Here is a 26,872-nt window from a genome sequence, read left to right on the forward strand (position 1 = left end):
TATACATCAGAATAACACATAGGCTACAATTTTAACCGACTTTCAAAATGGGGGAGGTGTTATGTTCGTTTTCTTATATTCAACGATTACTCCGCCGTTTGTTAACCGATTTTCAAAATTTTTCTTTTGGTATATAGGGTATCATCCGAATTTGGTATTATATTCACAAAAGTGGTGATCTGATGAAGGATCGAGGGAACTCCTCAAAACTTATAGAGAAACATGTGGTGACTTCGGTTTCGTGAGAAGTATTATAAGCATATGCTACCAAAAAGTATGATTTTGCACCGAGATATATCTGGTATACCGTGGTTCGGAAGGTGCTGAGAGAACTCCTGATTCTGTATAGATATAAGTTTGGGAGTTTCGGCGTTGTTTTAAGAACAGAAAGCATATGCTACTATGCAAATTACATTCATCATCATCATCATCATCATCATCATCACTACCATATTATACCATTTCATAGTCTCTTAGATCGAGACTCGAGTTTGTCAAGCGATAATTTAAAAAAATCTATACCTACCTAATATTATAAACCTGAAGAGTATGTTTGCTTAAACGCGTCAATCTCAGGAACTACAGGTCTGATTTAAAAACTTATCTCAGTGTTAGATAGATCATTTATCGACTAAGACTATAGGCTATATTATATTAACACGCTAAGACTAATATGACCGAAAAAACTCAGGAAAATGTGGGAAATATTTTTTATGGGAAAATGTACGGTTTCTGTAAAATTCCTAATTTACGCGGGCGAAGCCGCGCGGGACATCTAGTAAGTACTTTATATTGCAAAACAACATTTGCCGGGACAGCTAGTTATTGATAATAATATACAAACTGCAAAAGCGCTAATGTTTTTGTTTACGTCTGACGTACGCGGTACGAGCATATAACGAAAGTGGAGGAATTTGTTTAACTTTTCGCATAATAAACGGTTTTGACGAGCTCCAGACTGGCTTGAGGCGGCCATTACTTTTGCCAATTAACTTGTTTACAACTCTATGGCGCCTCGTTAGAATTCAGAACATTTTTTTTTAATTTTGCTATAGAAAAAGTAATTTGCGTGCCTAATGGTGAACAATTTGCATGGATTTGTATGACACGTTTTTGCAATTTACTGTGTAATCTTGTTAATGCCCATACCAATTTTAAATAAGTAATTTTAGATAACACCGTGCACAATCTTCCTCGTGTTCTAACTCGTGGTATTTTAACAGTAGGAAAAAGTTTACATAACTTAAATTAGGAATGCAGTCATATTAAGATATAAATCGTGTTAAAATCTGATCACTGATGGCAAAAAGTGAGAAAGTGAATTGACTCTAGCAATACCGGGGTGATTGGAATAAAACAGTTTGATCCTTTTTTCTGATTCTGTGTGTGAAACATGCTTTGGAAACATCCAATTTGCAAATAAATAATTTTATCCAATGATTAAGGATATTTTTTGAAATCTGCTGTCAAAAGCCATCAGATTCTGTAAGACCAATATAATAGTCCTATACATAGTATAAATATTTAATTCTTGAAAGCAGTGGCGCTGGTGGTCTTAGAGGTGGCAAATAGGGCAATCGCCCGCCAAAAAAAATGTAAGTATGAAATTATTGACGCTAAAGTATCTTAATGCCTATATTGCTTGTGACAAGATATTATTTGCGGAAATGTCAAATGGCCATGCAAAATGTTTGCTCGGAACCTTTGTTGAAACTTGAACTAGAAAAATTTTCACTCGCCAAAAAGAAAATTATGCCAAAGTTATACTTATTAGATTATCTAGGCTACATCTTTTCGATTAGATATAAATCGGCATATAACTGAATTTACGTAGATAACCTCAATAAAAAAGAGGGCGCGTCCTACATACCATAATATATTTGAAATTCGAGAGATGTATATAATACCGTGGATTTATTAAGAAAAGTTCGCGCGGAAAATAGGCGCCATCTTGCTTTTAAATTAGAACGCGCTAAAATGGATTTTTATGTACCGGACGCCTGCAGTTGTTTGCCTAAATAAAAATTAAAAATGTTAAGTACTTTTAATTAGTACTTACAAAAGTTTTTAGGTACTTATTTAATTTGTTATATTAGATGTAGAGTGTAGATATACAGGTTAACTTATCATATTACATAGCTAAAAGATATTATGTCTTAAAGGTGCTTTAAAAAAATATACAAAAGAATATTTCTGAAATGCCTGTGAGTATTTATATTACTTATTAGTTATTACTTACGAGGTAAAAAAACTCAAAGTATAATATGAAATTCGCAGAACTCAAAGAGACAGAAAAAACGCTGTATTATAAAGTGTAATGAGTTTAATTTATATAAGTACACACTATCATTAGGTACTATGTAACTATATGTATACAATATTAAACATTATAATATTCTTCGTGATTTTTCGCTTCTATCAAATATAAGTTAGTAATAATGTAATAATTAAACCAAAGAACTGTAGAAAGTTATTTCATTAACATATTCCACGTCATGTGTAGGTAATTAAAATATTATTAATTATTATTACGAGACGGACCTCTCTGACCTGTGGGTTGCTTTTCTCGGTGTATCTGTCTTCAAAGATATCATTATTTCACAGTAAATAACACTCATCTAGACGACGGGTAATCTGAATATTCTCGACAAATAGTCGCGCATATTGTTCTGCGTATTGCGTAGTTGTCAGAAGAAATTGTGCTTAAGGCCATCCCCCAGACATTTGACGCGTTGCCGAGATCACACAAAAATTTTAGTTCAAAATTGATGTAAGTATAAAGAATTGAAAACGGGGAATATGTAGATAATGAAATTATCTATCTATTGTCGTGTGTTTCAAATAAACGTAATTTGTAAATACTAGGGAGATGCTGAAAGTATGCTTCAATTTTAATAAATTGGTATTACTTTGAAAGCTAATATCATGAGTAAGTATAATAAACAAAAATAGAAATTTAAAACGGGGAAAGGAATGTTGATATACTTAAGTACTGAAGATTATTGCTGTATTTTTATTATAACTTTGCAGCTTTCAAATTATGAGTTTATAAGGCTCTAAATACTGTGAATTACGGAATCTCCACAGGGGAAGGGCCTTAACACTAGAAAGACCGAAATTCTGAACTTCCTAGAAAGACCAAGAGCGGTCAAATGACCCGTCGTATGTTTTAAACTTTTTTGTGTGTCTTATTATTTTACTTTTGCATTTTATTGATCATGTAATTATTTATAAATGTAACTTAATTAAATTTTAGAACAAATATTTAAGAAAATAATTTAAAAAGCATTTTATAGACCTACTACTGATATAATTGACATTATAATAACTCCCACAAGACTTATTGGTTTTGTTAATGCATTTGAGCATATACATTTTATATTTTCTCATTTTGGCATACAACGGTAAAATTACTTGAATGTAAAGTAAATCATGCCAAGAAACCATGAGCATATTGGTGAAAATACTCTATTGGAGGTCAAAAATATATTTTTCAGTATCATATTTTTGGTCACATCGTAAAAATCTATTATCACTAAAGCTAAAAAAGTATAAAAATATGCTATAGAAATAAAATGTATTTAAAATTAGCATAAAATAACAATTTATATATTTATTTTCATTTACATAACTACAATTCGTAACCTTTTGTTTGTTATTTGTTTTGTTTGTGTAGGTAAACCAAAAAATAACATAAACTTAGCATAAATATTTTATTTTAATTTGAAACAACCAATAAACCCTGGCTGTGTCAGGGCAAGTCAGGCAACAATACTACGAAAATCTACGCTGATATTTGTAATAACGTTGATGCTTTTCAATAAACAGGGTGTCACTAGGCAAAAATCTTGAAATACGCTACAATGCCAAATCAGGCAAGGCAAAATATTTTATTACATTTGCAAATATATTCCCAATATGTTAACTTATCAAAATAGGAAATTTTAGACCATTTACATAAATAAAAGTATTTATCCCAGTTTTTGTTCTATGAGTCATTCAAAAGTCTATTTCAGTTGAGTATTTTATAAATTTTAAATCAAATTTCAAATATAATATACAAAAAAGCCGTAAATAATAATTAAACATGAAAGAAAAATAAAACAAGCAAGAAAAACCAATTTTCTTTAGAAATTGTATTCAAGCGGTCAATTGACCGCTGCGGTCTTTCTAGGTAGGTTTTAATATAAAACTTATAATTAGTGAGCTATCATTAAAACATTTTGCCACAATTTAAACAATAAAAAATTATTAAATCTCACGAAAGGAAAACGAATTTCATGCAACGGTAACAAAAATATCGCAAATTAAAAACGAAAATGCGGTCATTTGACCGCTCCGGTCTTTCTAGTGTTAACGGTTAATATCAATCTCCTAGCTCCTGCAGTCATGAAAGCAACCCTCCTCATATTCATGAGGAGGGTTGCATTGCTAGAATACAAAACGGTTTGACATCGTAAGGAAAAACTTGTTGGAACCCTACGTCTTGTTGTGTAGTAGCCAGTAGGTAATTTTAGGTACCGTATAGGTAAGGTAAGGCACAGATAATGTAGAAAGGCTACTTGACTTGTTACCAAGTGTGTTCTAATTCTAAATTCAATAAATTGTTACAGCTTTTCTTATAACGTAATCTTGGAAAAATCTAGTGATATACTTAAAAGTTATATGAAATACTTAATTATTATACCTACGACCATTTTTTCTTGACATTATTTAAAACAGTAAGTACATAACCTATTTAAAACAGTACCTACATAACCTATTTAAAACACCTGAGTTCATAAAACAATAATGAAACGAATTATGTAATATTAACAAAAACGTTGACCTAAAAACATACAAATTAATCAAACACAGAACACTCGACGAACACCTACTGCTTAACCTACTTTCTATATTTTTAAATCAATAAATACCGAATGTAATGATAAAATTTACCTGTAACGAACCAATATTGATTACCAATGTAATTGATTAACAAAATAAAGTCCCAATGGTCTAAATTTAAATTTTGTTAAATTACAAAAAAAATATTTTTTAAGGTTGTAAACATGGCTTCGTAGCTTCGATCAAATATTCCCGTAGTGACGTCTCAAAAATTTTAATTATGCAGAAATCGCGCTATTTTTCTCATATTTTTAAATAATAATATGGCTTGGCACGCAATCCCCAAGTATTTCTTCTTCTTTTAAAAAATGGCCGCCTCGGTGAGTTGCCAATATTTAGAGATGTTCCGATCATGACTTTGGCCGACTAGCCGACTAGCCGATTAGTCAGTTGCATAGAAGCCGACTAATCGGCCGACTAGTCGGCCAACCGATCATGGTTTCAGATGTTTTCGTAACGATTTGTTTACTGCTGATTCGCGGGTAAATCGCATACACAGCCTGCGAACGTGTCGGATCGTGTTTTGGTTATATTGACGTCATGATATAAAGCGGTAAAGCTATGCAATAGCTTTACCACGGCAGTCTCCGAGTGCCACACGTATTTTTTTATTATAATGTTTAGAATGAAGAAGATATTATGTTGTTATTTAAAAATGTCACAGATATTTATTTACAAGCAAGTAATTTCAAAAACAATTCACTTAATTTCAAAATAATCAAGGTTTTTCTTAAATATAATATAAATAATAGTAAAATAATAAAAATCCGGATAGTCGGCGCTTTTTGCCGACTATTCGCCGACTAGTCGCCGACTACAAAAGTGGCCGGATAATCGGCTTTACCGACTAGTCGGCACATCTCTAATTTTATTGCATTGCCCTGCCTTCTTACGTAGGTGTAGCCTGCAGTAGCTAAGCTAAAGCTTTTTAAAGTCAAAAAGATTGAAAGAAGACGTGAGTAGAAGAAAAGATAAGTAGGTAGTTAAGGGGAGGTTATTCCTAAATTAGCAGGTCGATGTCTGTCAGTGCGAATATCGACGTAAATAACATTAAAATAACATTCATATCAGTGCGCCTTGTACAGTGGCGGTTACGACGCTCGCCGCGTCCATGATAGGGCGAAATAGGAGAAAAAACCTTTTTACTCAGATAAAAAATAGTACATTTCCCTGTAAAATTTTAATAGTAATCGAACTATCTAAATTATTTTTGATTGAGTCCCTGTAAGTCCTATAAAACTCAAAATGTTTTTAAAATCGAGGTTGTTTCGGTTTTTTTTTTATCGAGTAAAATTATCTGTATTGTGTTTCTAACCATAAAGGTCACTAGTTAAAAGATGTATCTATAAGGTGAGGTGGGGTAAGTCAAACATAGTTTGCTGTTGGACGGCATAAATCGAATTTTCTGACTAAACTGTTTGGCCTATCTTTGAGTTGACAATGACGTACTTACGACAAATACTTATGTTTTTATAAAATAATTAATAAATTCCAGTTGACGTGTTTTAGGCTTGTATAATTTAAAAAAATGTAAGTAGTTAAAACTGCTAGTCTTGCCCCAGGAAATGGGGTAAGACTAACAGTAGCAAAATTTTGTATAAGATAAAGACTTTCTGCACTTTCCAAAACAAAATATTACTTCTTCAAATATTTTCAATAAAATTTTAATTCTATTACCTTGGAATAAGGTTCAGTTTTGGAGTATTTCTTTATTATAACAATTTGGGGTAAGACTAACATACTATCGCAAACAGAGGTTTTAAACCTTTGGGTGTTAATTCGTTTTGCTTTGTTTTATTTAAAACAAATCTTTATACAACGTGTTAATGAAATAACCGAAACTGAAAAAAACCGTTTTATATTTAATGAAACTGATCAACTTTGCTTTCTTTTTTTAAAACAAAAAAAAAATACTTCTCCATATAAAATTAAAAGTTCGATTAGACAATTTGTATGGAGAAGTTAATTTTTTTAAGAGGATTTGGGAAAGTTGTTCAGTTTTACTAACTGAACAAATGCTTTTCTCAATTTCAGTTATTCCGTTAACTCGTTGTAAGTATATAAAAAAAATATATATTTCCCTTGGTCCAAATATAAACACAACGGCTGAACCGTTGTGTTTATATGGACTTTATCTATCCTTAATTTTATTTCAGCCAATTAAAAAAAAATTGATCGGAGCAAAATATACACTCGAAGTTTTTTTTTCATCAAAATTGGTTCAATGGTTTTGGCATGAATGAGTAACAGACAGACAGACAGACATACTTTCATTAAAATTGTAAAGAAATATATAAATCAAGTGGAAAAAGTGCATGATTGTATATTTATTACTGTGAGACAGACTTTCACATTCACATCGCCACTTTTGTGATCTTTATAATCTATGTACCCAAAATGAAAACAAAACCTTAACTGAATGGTTAATTACATCTGATTTCGGGAAAGACTAACGTACGTTTGTCTTACCCCAAGGAAACTGATAGTCTTACCCCACTTGAATGTATTAAAGTTATGTTTTTGTTTCGTTGAAAATTCAAGTTATTCGTTTGTTTTACTGAAAATCAATCTAATCTTATAAAAGCGAATATTAATATTATGGTACTTAACATCAGAACACTTCAATTTATTCACTTTTTATTGGCAAAATGTACACACATGTAGAGACCCAACAACTTACCGAAAAGTTGAAAACGTCTGAGTAATTTCATTTTGTTATATTGGCAATATGGTTGAGTATCGGCGACATGTTAGAGTTGAGTTGAGACCTTTTTCGACTTAACTGTTTTACCGACATCCTGGCATTGGGAAATATGCTATACATATCGAGATAATTGCAAGTGTTATTCTTGCCCCGGTGATAGTCTTACCCCACCTCACCTTACATGTATATATTTTTCAGTTTTTTTTTTATTGACGCTTTCTTTAAAAATTACTCATTCTAGAAACGTGAATTTGGAATAACCTAGCCTTAATAGTAAAAATGCCGTTGACTAAATGGAGACTTTAGGGCCGGAAAAAATATTTTTAAAAAACTGTGCATATTGTGTGTACAGCTATATAGTATAATACTTCCCACACCGGTTTCGGTGACGGTGGCCAGTTTCATTGAATCCAGAGGCCGTAGCCAAAGTCCTTTTCGTTAAAAGCGATGACGAAATTCGTTATCAAAATGTATGGGATTTGATATTAGACTTCGCAAGCGAAATGTCATTTAGCGATGACTTATGTCAAACCGCATACATTTTGATAACGAATTTCGTCATCGTTTTTAACGAAAGATACTTTGTCTAAGGCCTGTTACGCAGGAGTAATGTTATAGTGGCCAAGTGTGTGCGCAGTACACAAGAGCTGCACTCTCATAACCCAGCGGGTCGGAAGACCGACACGACTAGCGGACCGACTTTTTATATGCCCATCCGACGCATGGATCATCTTACTTGTCAGACAATCGGGTGATCAGCCGGCATTGTCCTCACCAAACTTGGAAATAACCGAGTCGAGAGCCACGCTCTAATAAACCACTGGACCACGGAGGCGTTCAATAAAATATATTAGGTAGGTGATGAAGTAGATAAGTTACAGTTAAGTTTGTTCAAATTATAGTGGAAAAAATGAGTATGTCCATGGTCCGTAGACCGTATGTTACAAAATGTTAGTTAAGTATAGTTTTCATCCACTCACGTCTTCTTACGATAAAACACATTTCATAAGACACAGCGAAACGCAACGGTAGGATATTATAATATCGGATATATAGGATATATTATATATCCTATATATCCGATATTACCTTTGAGTTTTATATAATATATGATATATAGGTATAAGTTTTATATATATCATATATAAAACTCAAAGGTGACTTGACTGATTGACATAGTAATCTATCAACGCACAGCCCAAACCACTGGACGGATCGGGCTGAAATTTGGCATGCAGGTAGATGTTATGACGTAGGCATCCGCTAATAAAGGATATTGATAAATTCCAACCCCAAGGGGTTCAAATAGGGGATGAAAGTTTGTATATAATAATACTTTTCAACGCGAGCGAAGCCGCGGGCAAAAGCTCGTATAGGATAAAATACAACATCTGTTTCCCGTATATTGAAAATTGATAAACAGCTTTATCCACACTGTGCCTTTTTCTGTTCGTCAAGGGCATGCGTTATAACTTATAGCGCAGTCAACAGCGAACGTGAGGCATGCCCGTGACGCATGCCCTCTGACCGTATCCAACACTTTCGCTTTGTTATTAAAAATGACAGTTGCCGTTGCGTTTGTTGAGCCAAAACGAAAGTTGAATAAAAGAAGATGACGAATATTGAAGACGAAAGCGCATAGTGCGGACATAGCTAACGAATAACGTTATGTCATCTTGAACATCGAGAGTACACTTCCGAGTCATTACGAACGCGTAGGAAAGGTTTATGCATATTCTCTAACTTCAGTGATATAACGGAGTTGCGAAAATTTAATGCAACTCTACTTCCATAAACTCGAAGTTGGGCAACAAAATTTGTTCAAAATGATGATAATATCGCTCCTAGCCCCCAAATGTGGAGTTATGCTAATGTTTGTTTAATTTATTGTAACAGCCCCGGATTTATAAATAGGGCGTTAAACCTAGGCAGCGTCCATAGATGCCTCTATGGACGCTGCCCTACAGATATGAGTAGTGGGTACATAACATATGGTGTGGGGGAAATGAAGTGGCCTACTCTCGTAAAAATTATAATTTTGGATTGTAAATTATTGTGACATCGATTATTATAAATAGCGCGATAGGCAGATACGTAAGACCCACTATTATAAACTGATAAAGTTTTTTTTTTATCTATAACATTTTACTTTTTAGTTGTACCAAACTATTGTATGGCAGACTGTGAGACGACATAGCATGTGTCGGTATCATATTACTTATTATATTATTGTTGTTTGACCTCGTATGTATTTTTTTATCTCGCAAGATAGATTTATTTACATAGTGGTTTATGTTTATTTTACGTTCAAGGCATTTCATTATTGTTATTGCCACTTGAATAATAATATAATAATTACGCGAATAAATATAAACAAAAACATAAAGGAATGAACTAAAGTTTAGTAAGATTCGAATGAAGTAACTATCCAAACAGTTTTATTTACTTTTTTTTCTTTTTCAACAGACAAACAGCAGGAGCTTGACATACCGTCTCTGCAAGTGGACGAGACTACAGAGAGGACAAAGAAAAAGGAAAAGACGCGATATGGCGGACCCGTGGGAACTATGTCACAAGTACGTACCGTTTTTATTCCATTTAATACTTTGATAATAAGGTTTTTTTGGCATGTCGTTTTCCCTAAATGCATTATTAAAATGTCGTCGAAAAATGTGACCATGAAGAAATAAATCATTTCAAAATATTTGCAAGCGCATTCCCGTATCTCGTGCCAAATAAATATCTCTTTGAAGTTTTAAAACATATTAAGTATGTAAACTAAATGATACGCTCGTATCAAAGCACACAAATATTACAAGTACGATAAGACTAAAGAAAGCGCACGTTTCCAGATATCTGGCGTGAAGCGGACCCTGACGCACACGAACAGCTTCACGGGCGAGCGCGTGCCGCGGTACGGCGTGGAGACGCCGCACGAGGAGGAGCTTGGCGCGCTGTTGGGCGAGCTCGACCGCTGGGGCATCGACATCTTCCGCATCGGTGACCTGTCCGGCGGCCGCCCGCTCACCGCCGTCGCCTACGCCGCCTTCACCTCCCGCGAGCTGCTCGCCACGCTCCAGATCCCGCCGCGGACCTTCCTCGCCTTTGCTGTCACCCTCGAGGAGCACTACATCCGCGACAACCCCTTCCACAACTCCCTGCACGCCGCCGACGTGGCGCAGTCCACGCACGTGCTGCTCAACACGGCCGCGCTCGACGCCGTCTTCACGCCGCTCGAGGTGTGCGCCGCGCTGTTCGCCGCGTGCGTGCACGACGTCGACCACCCCGGCCTCACCAACCAGTTCCTCGTCAACTCGAGCTCGGAGCTCGCGCTCATGTACAACGACGAGTCCGTGCTCGAAAACCACCACCTCGCGGTCGCCTTCAAGCTGCTGCAGAACGACGGCTGCGACATCTTCGTCAATCTCCACAAGAAGCAGCGGCAGACGCTGCGCAAGATGGTCATCGACATGGTGCTGTCGACCGACATGTCCAAGCACATGAGCCTGCTCGCCGACCTCAAGACGATGGTGGAGACGAAGAAGGTGGCCGGCAGTGGCGTGCTTCTGCTGGACAACTACACGGATAGGATACAGGTGCTGGAGAACCTCGTGCACTGCGCCGACCTCAGCAACCCGACGAAGCCGCTGCCTCTGTACAAGCGGTGGGTGAGCCTGCTGATGGAGGAGTTCTTCCAGCAGGGCGACCGCGAGCGGGAGCAGGGCATGGACATCAGCCCGATGTGCGACCGCCAGAACGCGACTATAGAGAAGTCGCAGGTCGGGTTCATCGACTACATCGTGCACCCGCTGTGGGAGACGTGGGCGGACCTGGTGCACCCCGACGCGCAGGACATCCTCGACACGCTGGAGGAGAACCGCGACTACTACCAGAGCATGATCCCGCCCTCGCCGCCGCCCGCGCCCGCCACGCACTCTGGCGCGCACTCGGCCGCCGACGACGACAGACCCGAACAAATTAGATTTCAAGTGAGTACTTCGTTGTGTTTTCCCCGCAACTAAATAATGGGCATAGCTAGTGTTAAAACCCCACCAAATAAGTTACATGCGATCACATCTTATTCGATAACGCAGAACAATTATTATAATCTGTTTCAATAAAACTTTAAATGCGTACCAAACAGCTCACCTAAGAATATCACAAGAACTGAATAACCCATTGAAGACTAATACCGACATCACAGTTCACAACAATTATTAAAAGAGAATAGTTGGGACTAATTTCCCCGTTTCCTCGTTTCCAGGTAACGCTCGAGGAGGGCGAAGGCTCGGAGGAGTGCGAGGGCGAGGGCGACGGTGGGATGTGACGGAAACTACTGGGAATATGCAAGAAACTCTCAGAGAAGATGCAGGTGTGGTGGAAGCTCTGGCAGTAGCCCGCAGCCGGCAGAGTGGCGAGACTTCCCGACTCCTGGAAACTTAGCGTGACCACAGTAGAACGCAGAAGGCAGAATCTAGAGACACAGGTCTATCGGTCTGTCGCTTCGCCCGAAAGAGAAAATCTATCGTGGCCATGCTAAGCCGTTGGATACTAATTGTTGACGCTTACGTCGGAATGGAACGATCCGTTGCATCGTCACGTTTCGACGACTCCCTATATTTTGTGATGATCACGCAATGTTGTATAGTTACCTAATGATATAATATGTCCCTCCAACGACCTAACACTCGGTCGCGTAGTTTCGTTTGTCTAACCAAAGATGTTCGAATTATGTTCACTTTCGATATCCGTGAGTAGTCTTCGATTCGTAAAGTTAACGTCGTTTAGATAGATTTAGTCGCCTCCATCGATGTCGAGCCGACTAAGTAAGTATATTGAAAACGCTTATTAATTGGTATGAAAGGGTAATTTATAATGTCATATCATCCACGTTTCTCATATTTAATACGGGTTTGCGATAGTGTTATTCACCAAATCGTAGGTATTAACATGATAGGTATCCTATGTATAATATTTTAAGGTAAATTTTTGAAAACGCCTTTCGAGAGTTGTCGTGTCTTTCCGAACGGCGGCCGTCGTTCGTTCGTCGTGCCGCCGTCCCGTCGGATAGAGCTTCTCGTTTCGTAGCCTGGCCTTGTACCATGAAACTGTTTTGAGACTCAAACAATCGTACGAGAATGTTGCGTCCTACTCTTACAAACGTGAAATGACGTTGTTAGAGCAGGACGCGACATTCTCGTCCGATTGTTTGAGTCTCAAAACGGTTTCGTAGTAGGCCTACTGTAGCGCCTCATCTCGTCGCGAATCGCTGGCGATTCGGTTCACCCTTTAGAGTATCTAATGTATATTATGAATTTGTTTTTATACAATTTTTCCTAAGCTCGAGAGAATATTAATTATATTTAGATATTTGTGATAACTAACCGCTTGAGATCTTGATTACGGTTGACTTAACATGCATGGTTTATACTAATTTTCGTCTTTTCGGACAATATTTCGCTCGAATAAGTTGCAAATCGTCCGAGCCCGGGGCCTGCAATACCTGAAAACTCGTAGCACAATAATAATCATTCACTCATTTATTTGTAACTCATTTCAAAGTACCCACTACCCAGTAGTATATTACGTATCATACGGCGTCCAGACTTGCGACGCAAAGTCTTGGGGAAGTGACTAGTGAGTCTATGGTAGGAAGTCTCGCGTAAAAGCGAGCACTCAAGACGCGTTCACAAAGCTTCGCGACAAGAGTCTGGACGCTAAAATCTCGTCTTTGCCTAGAATGAGTTGATCTCCAGACCGAGCCTGAGATTTTGTCGTTTGATGCTCTCATCGATCGGTGTTGTTTATATGTACATTGTCTATATCGGGGTAGTTTGTGACGCGGCAGTTATCTTGTGCAGCTAATTTCACTGCGTATACTCCCTGTACCTTTGAATTTGTGTTCGACGCATATTTGTATAGGTACTCTAGTTTCGAGAGCTGGTCTCTGTTTGCGCTGAACTGTCGTTTTTTTTTTTTGCTTTTCATCGTTGAAATACCTCACCGAAAGTATTATATTTTGAAATCATCCGCTCCATCGTTCATCTGTATAGAATGAAGGTCCAATGTACATTGTTTTTGTAGGTATATTAAGAAATTTCGGCGACCGTTGATGAGTATAAATATGTACGCGATGTTGCCAGGTCTATAATGTTTAAAAGCATAGATTAAAATTAATGTGTCGGATGAGGACAAAAAATGAAAGCGCTTATAATATCTTAAATAAATTGTGTGTAATAGAATCATTACGCTTAGAGACGTTTGTGTTATATACAGAGTATGTATGTAAATTACCTTGATTAATATTTGTACCTACTATTAGATCTGTGCTATGTACCTACATGTATTATCGTACGTCGTCTCTATAATACTTTCTCAGATATTTTTATATACATTTTACATAGGTTTAAAGAGGGACATTTAATTTTAAATTTAAATAAAATAGCTTGAATCTTCTCCTGTTACTTTAATAATTATAATAGATCGTTAAAATATATGAATCGGTGTCATTGAGATATAACCGTTAAATGATAATTCACATCTGAGGAGTAATATAGATGCGAGTGTAAAATTTTAGCCAAATTTATAGGCTTTGTAAACACCGATTATACCTTAACAAACTTATGTGTAACTAGCTTGTATTACGACGGTTTGAAGTATGAATATCGTATTATTGGTGTACACTACATTAGTACGACGTGCTGTATATATACGTTGAGTTGTATTCTCCTGCGTTGTATTCAGTGACGACACCTAGCTAACAACCAAAGAAAATTAATTTCATAAATTTTTCTATGGACATCTGGAATGTCGTTTTTTTATTCGAATACTTAAGATTTGTTGTAAGTATCACCGATAATCTTCAGTGTCATATATGTTTGTCAGTATGAACTAACTGCATACCTAGTTTGATATCGAGTTGGATTGTGCAATGCTGGACATTTGCATAACTTATTATTTATGTTTAAAAATAAATAATAGCTTGTAATAGTTTAAAGTAATGTTTGAGTTGAATTAAAGAATATTAATGTATTTAGAATAAAAAAATTGAAACTCATTCACATCTTTTATTTACATCCCTGTAGGCTGCTAAGAAACTGCTTGCTGTCTTGACGAGAAATAACTAACTAGGTAACTAACGCTTGCTTAGTGCATTAGGTATTTACCTTCCTACAGACAGTGGCGGGGCAACAACTAAATTTTATGTAGGCGAGATGAGATATATTTTGCGAGGCCCCCTGATAGATTTACTTACAAAAAGAGTAAGTATAAAAATATTGTGGGTAGACGTGAAAATTTTGTTTGGTACCAGGAGATCAGAACAGACATGAAGTTTAAATATTATTATGCGTAGTTGATTAAGTAACGTTTTACTGAGTTGACATTTTTAAATTTGAGGGTAGACGCACGAAGCTAAAACAAAGGGTAGACGTGAAAATGTTCGTTTAGTACCAGGAGCACAGAACAGACGTGAAGTTTAGATAAATATGCGTAGTATGAAGCTTTCCTTTTACTATTTTGACATTTTAAATTTGAGGGTAGAAGCGAAAAATATTCGTTTGGTACCAGGAGACCAGAATAAACATGAAGTTTTTAGGTTGGGTTGCACCGGAGGCGTGGTTAAAGTTAAAGTTATGGTTATAGTTAGGGCTAAATTTAACTTTAATTTTGACCGGAGAAATTGACAGATGACAGCTGGTCCAACAAGGTTATAAATGAACGTGGGCGGGGGCGCTGCTGGTAAAGAACTGTCAAAAATGGCGTTTTTGTATGATGACAGCGTTAGTTCCTTTTTTCGCCACGTGCATTTAAAACCTTGTCGAGCTCTATGGTTATGGTTAAATATGGCGTCTTGATGGCGTCCATTTTTAACTTTAACCAAAGATTTGACATTTTGCATTGTAGTTACAGTTATAGTTAAAGTAATAAGTTGGTGCAACCCACCCTAAACCGTCCAGAGCCCAATTAATATCGCTTTTAGTATGATAAGTATATAAGGTTTTCCCTCGCACAGCTCAGGGGCTAAATAATATGGAGTTCCGATAACAGTTGATGTCTTCTTTGCTTAAAATTAAAATAACGAATGGCCGCACTCAGAGAGATTTCAAGATTACTTTAATATTTTAACGGAGATTTTATTTGTCAAAATCTCCGTTAAAATATCCTGAGCCCGTAGTAGGTAAGCCTGGAAGAAGCTTGGTGTTCTTAACAGAGCGAGACAGTAGCTATTTCAGTCCGGAGTCCGGACCAACGCCTACAACTTAGAAAGCGCAGGTTCGTCCTCATATGGAATTTTGTTCTCATCTCTGGGCAGGAGCGCTAAAATACCAACTGCTTCCTCTGGATCACTTCCAACGATGGACCGCTCGAATTATTGACTGCCATAGTGCCCATAGTGTTTCAAACAGGCTGGACGGTGGACCCCTTACAATAATTACGCTGAGATGTATAATCACTCTGCATCCTCTATCGGTTTTACCACGGGGAGTGCAGCTCTGAGGAATTGTTCAGAATACCTCCTGCAACTTTTCGCCATCGCCGCACGTGAAAAATATACCATCCTCATCACCTTGATGAACTTCAGGGAACGAACTGTCACCTGCTGGTATTTCCGGACCAATGCGACCTGCAAACCTTCAAGAAGAGAGCGTATTCCCTCTTAAAAGGCCGACACCTGCAGCTCTTCTGTGCTCGCTCGAGTGTCCATGGGCGACGGTAGTAATCATTAGTAATTGCTTTCCATCAGGTGACCCGTTTGCCCGTTTGCCCCTTATGTCTTAAAAATAAATTACTGCCAAACTCTTCATAAAGTTAAAGTAGTATTTGTGAAATCTTTTAATAAAATCCATTTTAAAACATTGTGAAAGCTTGTAAATCAAAGAACCACTTTTTTCTCTTTTGTGTTTGATCGTCGTAACTACCCCCTGCAATATTCCATAATATCATATTTATAATAATTTAATAATGTTGAGGGTAGAATGAATGTCTGTGAGCGCCATCTATTGTTGTAAAACTTGTTCATTTACTTATCGCTAGGTAGCGCTTTATTAGTACCTACTTAGTTTTTTACCTGTTGTGTATGGCAAGTTGCCACTACCCTCAAAATTATTAAATTATTTTAATATTATGGAATATTGCAAAGGGTAGTTAGATTTTTTGTATTTAGTAGATATCGATCAAAAGCAACAGAGAAAAAGTGGTTCTTTGATTGACAAGCTTTTATTACAATGTTTTTAAATGGATTTTATTAAAAGATTTCACAAATACAATTTGAAGATTATAAAAACAATAGGAAAAGGAACCTACGGGTACGTCTTTACTCTTTAATGAAAACCGATATTATATAGACTCTGATAACTAACACCTAAGTCCTAACTTTTAAAAATGTTTATAGGAATGTGTACTTATGTGAAAAGAAGAAAAATGGAGGCTTAACTATAATAAAAGACATAGAATTAAACAATAAAATTCAGAATCATAAAAAGGTATTGAATGATCATTTGATTGCTTACCTAGTTATTTAGAATTTTCAAAGAAACTGTTTAACTATAGTCTATCAGTAAATAACTTACATATAAATCTTTTAAATCCCTCAGCTAACTTACCTAATTTGTTAGTGCATTTCTTTTTTCCGATATACTTAACAAATATTATATTAGCTGTGATATTAGTAACACAAGATAACAAATTGTTATAATTAAGTAACATTTATTTTGCCTAACCGGTGGTAGGCACCGTAGCTAATATTAACATTCTGAAAGTATTTCCTTAAAATCTACTCAGAAATAAAACATTTTTTTTTTTTTTTTTAATTTTCCTACGGACATTGTCTTTTAACGATTAACTTTTCCCAGGATATTGCAAATGAAGTAAAGATATTATCGGCGTTGAAACATCCCAATATAATAAAGTTCTACAAATACTATTACATTGACAAGTATGTGATGATATCTATGGAGTATGCGACAAACGGTAGTCTAGCCGAATACATGTTTGATCTGTGTCCTAAGTTTCTGGAGCAACAGGTACGGTATGCTATACTTATACCCTGTTACTAATAAAGCTTTACATTGTTTTATCCTGGTATGACACATTTAAATGTACTCGTATGTACCTAGTAGTTCTCGCTATGAGGTAGTTAGGTGTCTTAAGCCATGAGATAGGTACAATAAATAACAGTATGTTAAAAATTAATATGAAATTTTGTTGTGACTCGTTTAGTTGTTTAGACTATAGTAGAAGTTTATACTTAACTAGCCTTGAACATAACGCGAATAAGTACATTGTGTCAATATTTATTATTTTCTAGATAATAATGAATTATTATTTATTTTAGGAGATACTTTTATACTTCTGCCAAATATTATTGGGGGTAGACTACCTGCATAAATTAAATATAATCCATCGTGACCTGAAAGCTGAAAATATTCTACTGACTGGCAAGAATGGAGTGCTTGTAAAAATTGGAGACTTTGGAATATCAAAAATGTTAGCAAGGTGAAGATAAATGACGTAGCAAGTAGCAACATCTTTATCATTTAATTATTACAGACGATTAACTTACTTTTATTTTAATGACAAGTGTGAGAGAAAATATATGAAGTTTTTGTCGAATTCTTCATCGTAAGAGTTCCTCCTCTGTATCAATATCAATTTAATTATTATTATACAATGATATTATATGAAAAATTGTTATTATATCTTAAAACGATATACGGCACACAGGGCCGCACAGGGACATTCAATATTTTTATTAATGAAGAGTTTGACAGTAAATGAATGGGAGCTTAGAATATAATTTTAACAAACGATATTTCAGTGCAAAGAAGACATCTACTGTTATCGGAACTCCATATTATTTAGCCCCTGAGCTGTGCGAGGGAAAACCGTACGATACTAAAAGCGATATTTGGGCTCTGGGCTGTTTATTGTATGAATTATGCACCCACAAACGAGCATTCGAGTCTGAGGTAATTTTTAGTTAATTGACTATAACCTATTCGTGTTAAGTTTGCAATAGATCATTCATCAATGCAAATGTCAAAGTTTATCAATGACCCGAAAGTCGTATACACGCGTGCTTACCAGTTACCTGCCGGCAGCTACGCTTTTTCAGCAACTGAGATTTGATTAGTTTAATATTTTGTATTACGATGCTTGATACTTACTATTAATTTTCTTAATTTAAAATGTTTGTTTTTTTAGACTCTAGTCGGCTTAGTAAAAGCGATTACCAGTGGAAGTGTACATCCAATTGACTCAAGCATTTACGACCGAGGCATCCAGGATTGTATAGACAGCATGCTATCAGTGTTGCCAGAAAAGAGGCCCGCTGTTACCGAACTAATGGCAAACAAAACTCTACTACCAATGATGTACACTGTGTGTTTAGACGCTGGCAACGACAATTTTCTATATTCAATTAAGACTGGACAACCTATAAATGTGATATGAATTATTAATGAATCTAATAAATGAAATAAAAAAAATAATTTATTAATAAAACTTTATTTGATTTTGACCTAATCGCTTCCAAGAAATAAGAAAATATTTCTTGTGTGTAGTGTAGTATCTGCTTTTTAGTAGATTCTGTTCTTACCAGCTTAAAAATAATTAAAGTTGTAGTAAACCGTTCTTACAGCTAAATATCTTAAGACTCACACTCGACTGACTCTAAAACTCAAGATCAAGGAATATCTGTTCTTCCAGCGAGGTGACAACAGTTATTGCCCATTTGTCTGATCAGTCTCCATTTCTTCGTACTCCTCTTCTGAAAATATAGGATCATAAAAAGTAATTAGTAAGTTATTTATACACGCATGTTCTTTCGAAAACATTGTAAATCTAATAAAACCCAGTACAAACATTAATGAAAGCCTAATATTGTGTGAAATGTATCTAAAAAGGTACCTTTCGCTGACTGATTTTTATAATCTTAACTAAAGAATAATCGGTATTGCGCTTTCCACATTCACAGTTATTAGAATGTATAATGTAACAGCAATCTATGTGGAAAGACAAAATCCAAACAAACCAGATTTTTCGTGGTACATATCAATCCAAGTCCAATTATGCTGAAAAATTATGTTGAAATAGACCCTTAAAGTAATGAGTCCTATCTTACGTTGTCCTGTTTGCTGGTTGGCTGGTTGTAGAGGTTTTTGTCCAGGGATCTGCCCCGACTGGAGCATTCTCGTTAGGCGCTCAACTTCATGTAGTGATGAAGCATTCTTAATAGCCTCGCGTATCTTATGTATCTCTTGAGGTGTGAGATCTAGAAGAGACAGGAGGGATAATTAGGTAAATAAATTAATTTATTATTTTTAAATAAACCAGGAAGCCAGGAAGCAAGCAGTCAGATAACCAGCCAGTATGTAATTAGAACAATTTTTTTTTTCAGAATTTCAATAATCATCTATAAGTGCCATGGTCGAGAACGTTAGAAAAGGCATTCCATACAATCGTCAGCTCTAAAATGTGTCACCCTCGAAATGAGTGAGCTCACTCATCTGAGAGCAGTGTGCCTTAGGACGCGGTAATAGCCGGACGTGTTTAATTCATTAATTACCGCGTGGTTTTTCGCTACTTTTCGCTCCAGAATGCCGTCATGTGCCTTCCGACAGTGCAGTAACAAAACGAGGAATACAAATAAAGCCAAAGGTGTAATATTTCACACGTAATTACTAAGATTTTATTAATATTTAAATTATTGTCTTCCATTTTAAGAGAAAAATCACAGCGAAGCGTAAAATGAGCGAAAGAGAAAGTAGTATATGATATTAGTGTAAGACAAAAAAGGACAACAATATTTTCTCGATTCGATTAAAGCGTAAAATGAGCGAAAGAGAAAGTAGTATATGCTATTACTGTAAGACAAAAAAGGACGACAATATTTTCTCGATATACATTTTGCATGCAAAAACATTGCTACAGTTTTGACGGCATACGTCATATCTAAGTATTTTGACATCGTTGTGGTCGTCAAATTGCGGCGTCAAATTGTAGATGTGTGGCCCACGATAAAGTAAATTATTTCAATAGTCAAATATACCAGACAATGGTTAAAATTACGGCATATTTAACGATAAACATAACCAGCCAATTTTGGATGGTTATCGTTAATGTTCAGTTAACAAATGTCATAATAATAACCTAATCCAGTTGTTTTATGGTGTGGTGCAACTCACTCATAGGGCCTGATTACACCTACCGAGTAGACCACCTATCGACCAATAAAATTGGCCGAGAGTACTGTCTCGTTTACTGTACTCGGTAGGTGTAAAAAAGGCATTAGTGCGGAACCACTCTTGGAGCGCCCTTCACGTATTCTGTGGCCCGGTGCTGACAGTAAGTAACGACCGCTGATCTACTACTTAACACGTTCGCTGCGTTATAAGGCTTAAAGTGCGGAGGCGAGAAACGGCGAACTTCCCCTGGTGCGGGGGCTGTATAATGAGTATTTTTGTATGTTAAATTGTTACTTCATAAAGCATTAAAATCATGCTAAGGTCTTTCGACCTGATAACGCACTGATTGATATTTTTTTCCATTCCTTGCGGGTAACGGGTCGAAAGACCCGTTATAGATCACTGGGTCGATCCACCCCTTTCCGCACTGGTATAGGTAATTGAATTGTTTACTTCATATTAGTGTTGTGACGTAATTATCGGGAGTGGTACGGTAGTGCATTTACACAGTCATTTGTTTACGTTTTGAGATATTTTATTGGTCTTAAATCATTAATAATACCTTGGCCAAATAAACAATGTAGAAAAATGCTTGAATAATTGTTTCAGCAAGGAAGAAATCGTGAAAGTGAACGTTCTGATATAGATTATTTGAAAAATGACAAAAAAAAATAAGTCACAGCAAAATCCTTACTGGCCTGTTATTTTTTCAAAATAACAGGCCAGATATTTATGTTTCTTCAATAAATGATATTAAAAACAATATGTCGATAACTTGTTTCCCATCACCAAAACTCCCTTAAATAAACCTACAATTCAGTGAGGTATCGGGTTACAAGACCTTACATATATTTTTGCATGTATCTCTCAAGTAAATAGTAGGAATCCAGGGCGAAGCCAGCACTATGAACACTAACTCTTCTACGATCGATATTGATCGGTGGATTTCCAAATTTTTAAGTTTTCGCATAGTTACAGTAAGGTATCGGTCGATACCTTACTGGGTCAATAAGCCCTATACCGTAGCGGCGGAGAGTTTAAGTATAAGGCGAATCGGCCTGATTACGCACCATATAAAACACCGTCTCTTTTAGTCCCGCAGCGAAGGTGTTAATAAATACATACATAATACTTACTGGTAACTTTAGGATCAGGCATGTTCCCTCCAGGTACAAAGGTTTTGGCTTTTTTGCTAATTTCCTTCTGTAGTTCTTTCCCTTTCTTACTCTTGAATAGTGTATTAGCTTCCTCTCTTTCCTTTTGTTTTATTTTTCTGAAGTCCAGTAATCTAAGTTCAGGCAGTTTGAATGCCACATAAGCTCTGAAAATTTTGATATATATGTTCTGAATTAATGCTTCAACTCCCAAGAGGCCACAGCCACGAGAACAATAGATTTCCAAGAATCCGCGATCGAAGGATTAATACAGATACAAGTAAAAAGTGATCTAAACTAAACAGATGCTATAATCATAAAAAAGCTAGTCTTTTACAATCATACTGGCTATAAAAAAACTCTTTTTTTTCCACAGAAAGACACTTTGTTACAAACAATTTCAATTAATCAGAATTGAATCAGAATCAGAATTTACTTATTGCTACAAACAATTGAAATAGAAACAGGTGCCAGGAGAGAGGAAAAATTTAGCTCTAGAGCTACATTTTTCCATCCGTCCTCAATCCATCAATCAATCCATTGATTCTAGAGTTAGATTTGTTTGTAAAGAAATGCGAAAATTTGTCTGTCGACTGTCTGCTGTTCACACTCAAACCCCTTTTTTTTTTTAAAGAAGGCAGGTCGCTGTAGCCCTGACGTCACTGCGACCCATGAGGATCTATTGTGACTCCTTCGTACTAGAGTATCATCCCCAACCCAATACTGCTCATAAATTGAACGATATGGTTGGGGTTGGTGCCACGAATTTCCTCTGTGGACGAGTATTCGTGGCGACCAAGGTGCCTGTTCCTGCTCTGTAGTAGAGCAGGGCAGTCGAGGAGAAGGTGAATAGGTGTTTCATCCTCCTCCTCACAGAATCTGCAAGTTGTTATGTTACAAATACCCATTCTGTTTAGGTGTTTGTTGAGCTTGCAGTGCCCAGTTAGGCTTCTGGTAAGGATTCTTAATTGGTTCCTACCCAAGGTGAGCACTAATTCTGACTGTTTCTTGTTGAAGTCAGGAATTAGTGCCTTGGAGTTTTCAAGGCCAGGGGTCTCCGCCCATTGCTTCCTGCATAGTCTGTGACCCCATTCCTTGAGCACTTGCTTTGTGGTACTGGGAGTTATACCACAGACTCATTCCGGACCATATATGAGACTCTCGGCCCCAAGCCTAGCCAGTTCGTCTGCGGTTTCATTGCCGGGGACGTTGCTGTGGCCCGGGACCCATACTAGGCGGATGTTGTTGTTCCTTCCTAGCATGTTTAACGTCTCAACGCATTCTAGAACTAATTTGGACGAGACTTCTGCGGCAGTCAGTGCTTTAAGTGTGGCTTGACTATCGGAGAAGATAAAAACGTTTTTATTAACTAGGGCCATCTCCAGGCTTTCTAGTGAACAACCGAGGATAGCGAAGACTTCAGCCTGAAACACGGTCGCAAACTTCCCCAAACTGGCGTATTTGCCTTTTGGTGGCCTGCCCCCGTAGAATCCGGCTCCCGCACGTTTGTCTTTCCTTGATCCATCCGTGAACCAAACTATGTCGCTAGGGCGGACATCGATTGGGATTTTTCTTTCCCAGTCCTCCCTGGAAGGTATAAAAACCTGGTACTGCTTCGAAAAGCTATACACCTTGCTCATGGCATCTGATGGCATGGCCATGATAGGTGATTCACTGAGAGACTGTTCCAGCTGTCGAAATGGGGTGGAGACCCAATTCGTCCTACCCGCCGTCCTGGCCCTGAGAGCCACCTTTTTGGCCTCCATCTGAACAAGCAGAGGAAGCGGAGTTAAGTTGATCAGGGCCTCGAGGGAAGCGGTGGGTGTTGACGAGAGTGCACCCGTGATTATTAGACATGCCAGTCTCTGTACACTGTTTAGTCTTTTATTACAGTTTCATTGTTCAGCCTTTTTATGCCACACTGCGCAGCCATATGTGGTAATCGGTCTCACTACGGCTGTATATAGCCATAGCATTGCCTTCGGCCGAATACCCCATTTAGAGCTGACAAGCTTCCAACAGGGACCCAGAGCACATCTAGCCTTTTTCGTAATATACTCGATGTGCTTATTCCAAGTGAGTCCTTTGTCTAGGATTACTCCTAGATATTTGACATCACCCGCAAACTTAATAGTTTTCCCGAAGAGTGTTGGGGGTCTTAGTCCCTCCAACTTCCTCTTTTTGGTGAAAGGTATCAAGACCGTCTTATCAGCGTTTACTGTTAGCTTGACCCTTTGGCACCAATCCTCGACGACTCTTAGTGCTGACTGCATCAACCCAGCGATCACTGATGCGCATTTTCCCACCACCATAATCGCCAGGTCGTCAGCGTACCCTTGAGCATAGTAACCTATGAGGTTCAGTTCCCTTAGTAGCTCATCCACTACCAGGGACCATTCCAGGGGTAACAGCACACCTCCTTGTGGGCAACCTTGTGTCAGCCTGATTTTGAGTGTCAGATCCATAATAGTCGATGAGGCTACCCTATTGTCGAGCGTGGCTTTGATCCATTTCCTAGTTGTTGGATCTATATTCTTTGAAGCCAGGCCATTTGTGATAGAGCTACTCAAACCCCTAAACCGATTTTTATGAATTTGGTATGGGGATACTTTGTGTCCCGGGAAAGAACATTGGATACTTTTTATCCAGGAAAAATGTATGGTTTCTGCTCGATACAATTTTGGTGCAATAAATCAACTACATAGTCATAAAGTCAAGAATATGTTGTTGTTACCTGTAATGATTTTTGTTGGCCACGGGATTGTGCATTAATGAAAGTGTCCTCAGTTTAGGTAGTGTTGCCAACGGATCAAGATCACCCAGCTCCGTGATATTGTTGTTTGTCAATATAAGTGACTCCAAATTGGGTAAATACTGTTCCAGGTTCTCTCCGATACGGCTGTTAAAGAAATACAGTAGATAAGTTCTATAAGAGAGTAAATCCTTTCTTCTAAATACTAGTTTGTTAGTCAAATGAAATAAAATAAAATTGTATGTGAAGATATAAAGTGACTGGAACAACCAAATTACTAAAAGTATTTTGTTGAATTTCTATATGATGGTCCTTTAGGATCTGAAGTAGTACATAGATTAATTTTTATCATGAGAAAGTGTCATTAGAAAAAGTTGCCCGCTGTTCCAACAGAGTTAAAGATGCAATAGTATTTTTGCTGTTGGAAGAGCAAGTAGATAAACAATAAAACTACTTACACGATCCTATTGTTATTTAAAAGTAAACATTTTAGTCTCTTCAGTAATGGAAAGCCATCTAGTTTTCGAATATCGTTATCAGAAAAGTCGATAGTATCAAACTGATCTAAGGTAGCTCCCATATTTTCGATCTGTGGTATCTTGTAACCTACAAATAAATAAAATTAACGCAATAAAATCTCTATTAATAGCTGAGGAAATGTGATTAAGGCGCCAAGAAATAAGTATTTTATGGAAACAAGCTAACCTCTAAGATCTAATTCGCGATCTCTACAGGGGTTCATGTACTGCATAGAGTTCTGTATAAGTTCAACCGTAAGCTTAACCATTTTGATTTACTATACTTTATCTCCTTATTATTAAGTAATAAACAATATTTTCACGTTAATCTAGTTTTTAAACTAAACTCATACGCCGCGTTCACAAATGACAACTCACAACATACACATTTCACAACCATGATTTTTTTTTTAATTCGTCCCGGTCGGGACAGGCAAAGGGAGCATTGCCCATACAGCCATTTCTATAATCTATGTTCACAAACATGAAACAACTATACTTCGCCTTCTTCTTATTTCGTTTTTTTTTATTTGTGGACGCAGGGTGCGGTGCAAGGAATTTAGAGTCAAGCTTGACTCTAAATTCCTTGGTGCGGTGATTAGGTTATTGCCCATTGCCCCAGACTCCAGACCTAAGTCCAGACCTAATCACCTAAACATTTCACTTGTAGGTTCTAGAATCTAGATCGTTATTTGCTGACTAGAGTCTGGACTTTACAACTGAGATAAAAAACATTGCTATGTATATAAAGATACATAGGTATTTCTTGTTACTGTACGTCCATGCGGTATCGGCCGTATTCCGTAATATATCACGTACCGTATATCATTACAAGAAATATTGCTTTAAACCAGGGCTTCATAACGTTATCGAATTTCAGAAAAAAAAACGTTACATACCGTTATTTTCATAATGGTAGCCAGATAACGGTATTTTTTAACGATATCTAGTAACATAACGAAAAAATACCGTTATAAAAATATTGACACAACTGGTTACTACGCCTACGCGAATCCCAAATGTGGATGGTCAGAATCCTTCCTTGTTGGACCTCCTGCTGACTTCAAATCCTGACGGCTACCAAATATCCGTAACCGCACCACTTGGTTCATCGGATCATTGCCTTGTTAGGAGTTCTGTGCCACTTACGACGGTGATAAGACAGCGTTTTGTTAAATACCGTCGTGTGTGGCACTTCAAGTCAGCAGACTGGGATGGGATGCGGTCGTTTTTTGCATCTGATCCTTGGGGGCACGTGTGCTTCTCGCCGGATGATCCCGACAACACTGCCAACTCTGTTGCCGATGTGGTGATGCAGGGGATGGAACTTTTCATTCCGACTTCTGTAGTGCCAATTGGCGGCAGATTTCGCCCCTGGTTTGATTCATCCCCCAAAAAAGCTTCTCGCCGAAAGCAGGAGGCTTACCAATCCTGGGCCAACGTAGTGTCTGCTCGGGATTTAAATAGGTACCAGCACATACAAAAAGGAGTACAACCTTGCCTCTAGGTCCCTCAAGAACTTACTCGGGCAAAGCAACAGCACGTCAATAGAATTGGCAAGAGACTTAAGCGCCTCCCCTCGGGAACCCGTGCATTCTGGTCTCTGGCCAAAGCTATTGAAGGAAATTTCTGCAAGCCAACCCTACCATCCCTACACGATCCCCAAAAAA

The 26,872-nt window shown here is 37.2% G+C and overlaps 2 protein-coding genes and 1 long non-coding RNA gene across 9 annotated transcripts in view; 1 reads left to right on the top strand and 2 right to left on the bottom strand.

Annotated features, from left to right (window-relative positions):
- Window positions 1–12,199, top strand: part of LOC121730977 (cAMP-specific 3',5'-cyclic phosphodiesterase) — a 474,096-nt gene extending 461,897 nt beyond the window's left edge. For all 7 annotated transcript variants that reach the window (XM_042120243.1, XM_042120240.1, XM_042120239.1 and 4 more), the window contains 3 exons: window positions 10,058–10,167; window positions 10,444–11,580; window positions 11,856–12,199. In XM_042120243.1, the coding sequence (XP_041976177.1) occupies window positions 10,058–10,167; window positions 10,444–11,580; window positions 11,856–11,918 (1,310 nt within the window). In that variant the 3' untranslated portion in view covers window positions 11,919–12,199. The remainder of the gene's footprint in view (window positions 1–10,057; window positions 10,168–10,443; window positions 11,581–11,855) is intronic.
- A 378-nt stretch (window positions 12,200–12,577) lies between these two features.
- LOC121730983 lies at window positions 12,578–13,991 on the bottom strand. Its single transcript, XR_006036173.1, has 2 exons — window positions 12,834–13,991; window positions 12,578–12,680 (listed from the first exon to the last, which is right to left on the bottom strand). It is a non-coding gene; the product is annotated as an uncharacterized LOC121730983 (long non-coding RNA).
- Window positions 13,992–19,172: 5,181 nt separating this feature from the next.
- Window positions 19,173–25,600, bottom strand: LOC121730980 (U2 small nuclear ribonucleoprotein A'). Its single transcript, XM_042120244.1, has 6 exons — window positions 25,390–25,600; window positions 25,143–25,290; window positions 24,667–24,831; window positions 21,915–22,099; window positions 19,716–19,865; window positions 19,173–19,361 (listed from the first exon to the last, which is right to left on the bottom strand). Exons 1-6 carry the CDS (start codon window positions 25,469–25,471, stop codon window positions 19,315–19,317), a joined length of 777 nt encoding a protein of 258 aa, XP_041976178.1. The 5' UTR covers window positions 25,472–25,600; the 3' UTR covers window positions 19,173–19,314.
- Window positions 25,601–26,872: the final 1,272 nt, after the last annotated feature.

Source organism: Aricia agestis, chromosome 10, assembly GCF_905147365.1.
Source record: "Aricia agestis chromosome 10, ilAriAges1.1, whole genome shotgun sequence".
NCBI classification, from domain to species: Eukaryota; Metazoa; Arthropoda; class Insecta; order Lepidoptera; family Lycaenidae; genus Aricia; species Aricia agestis.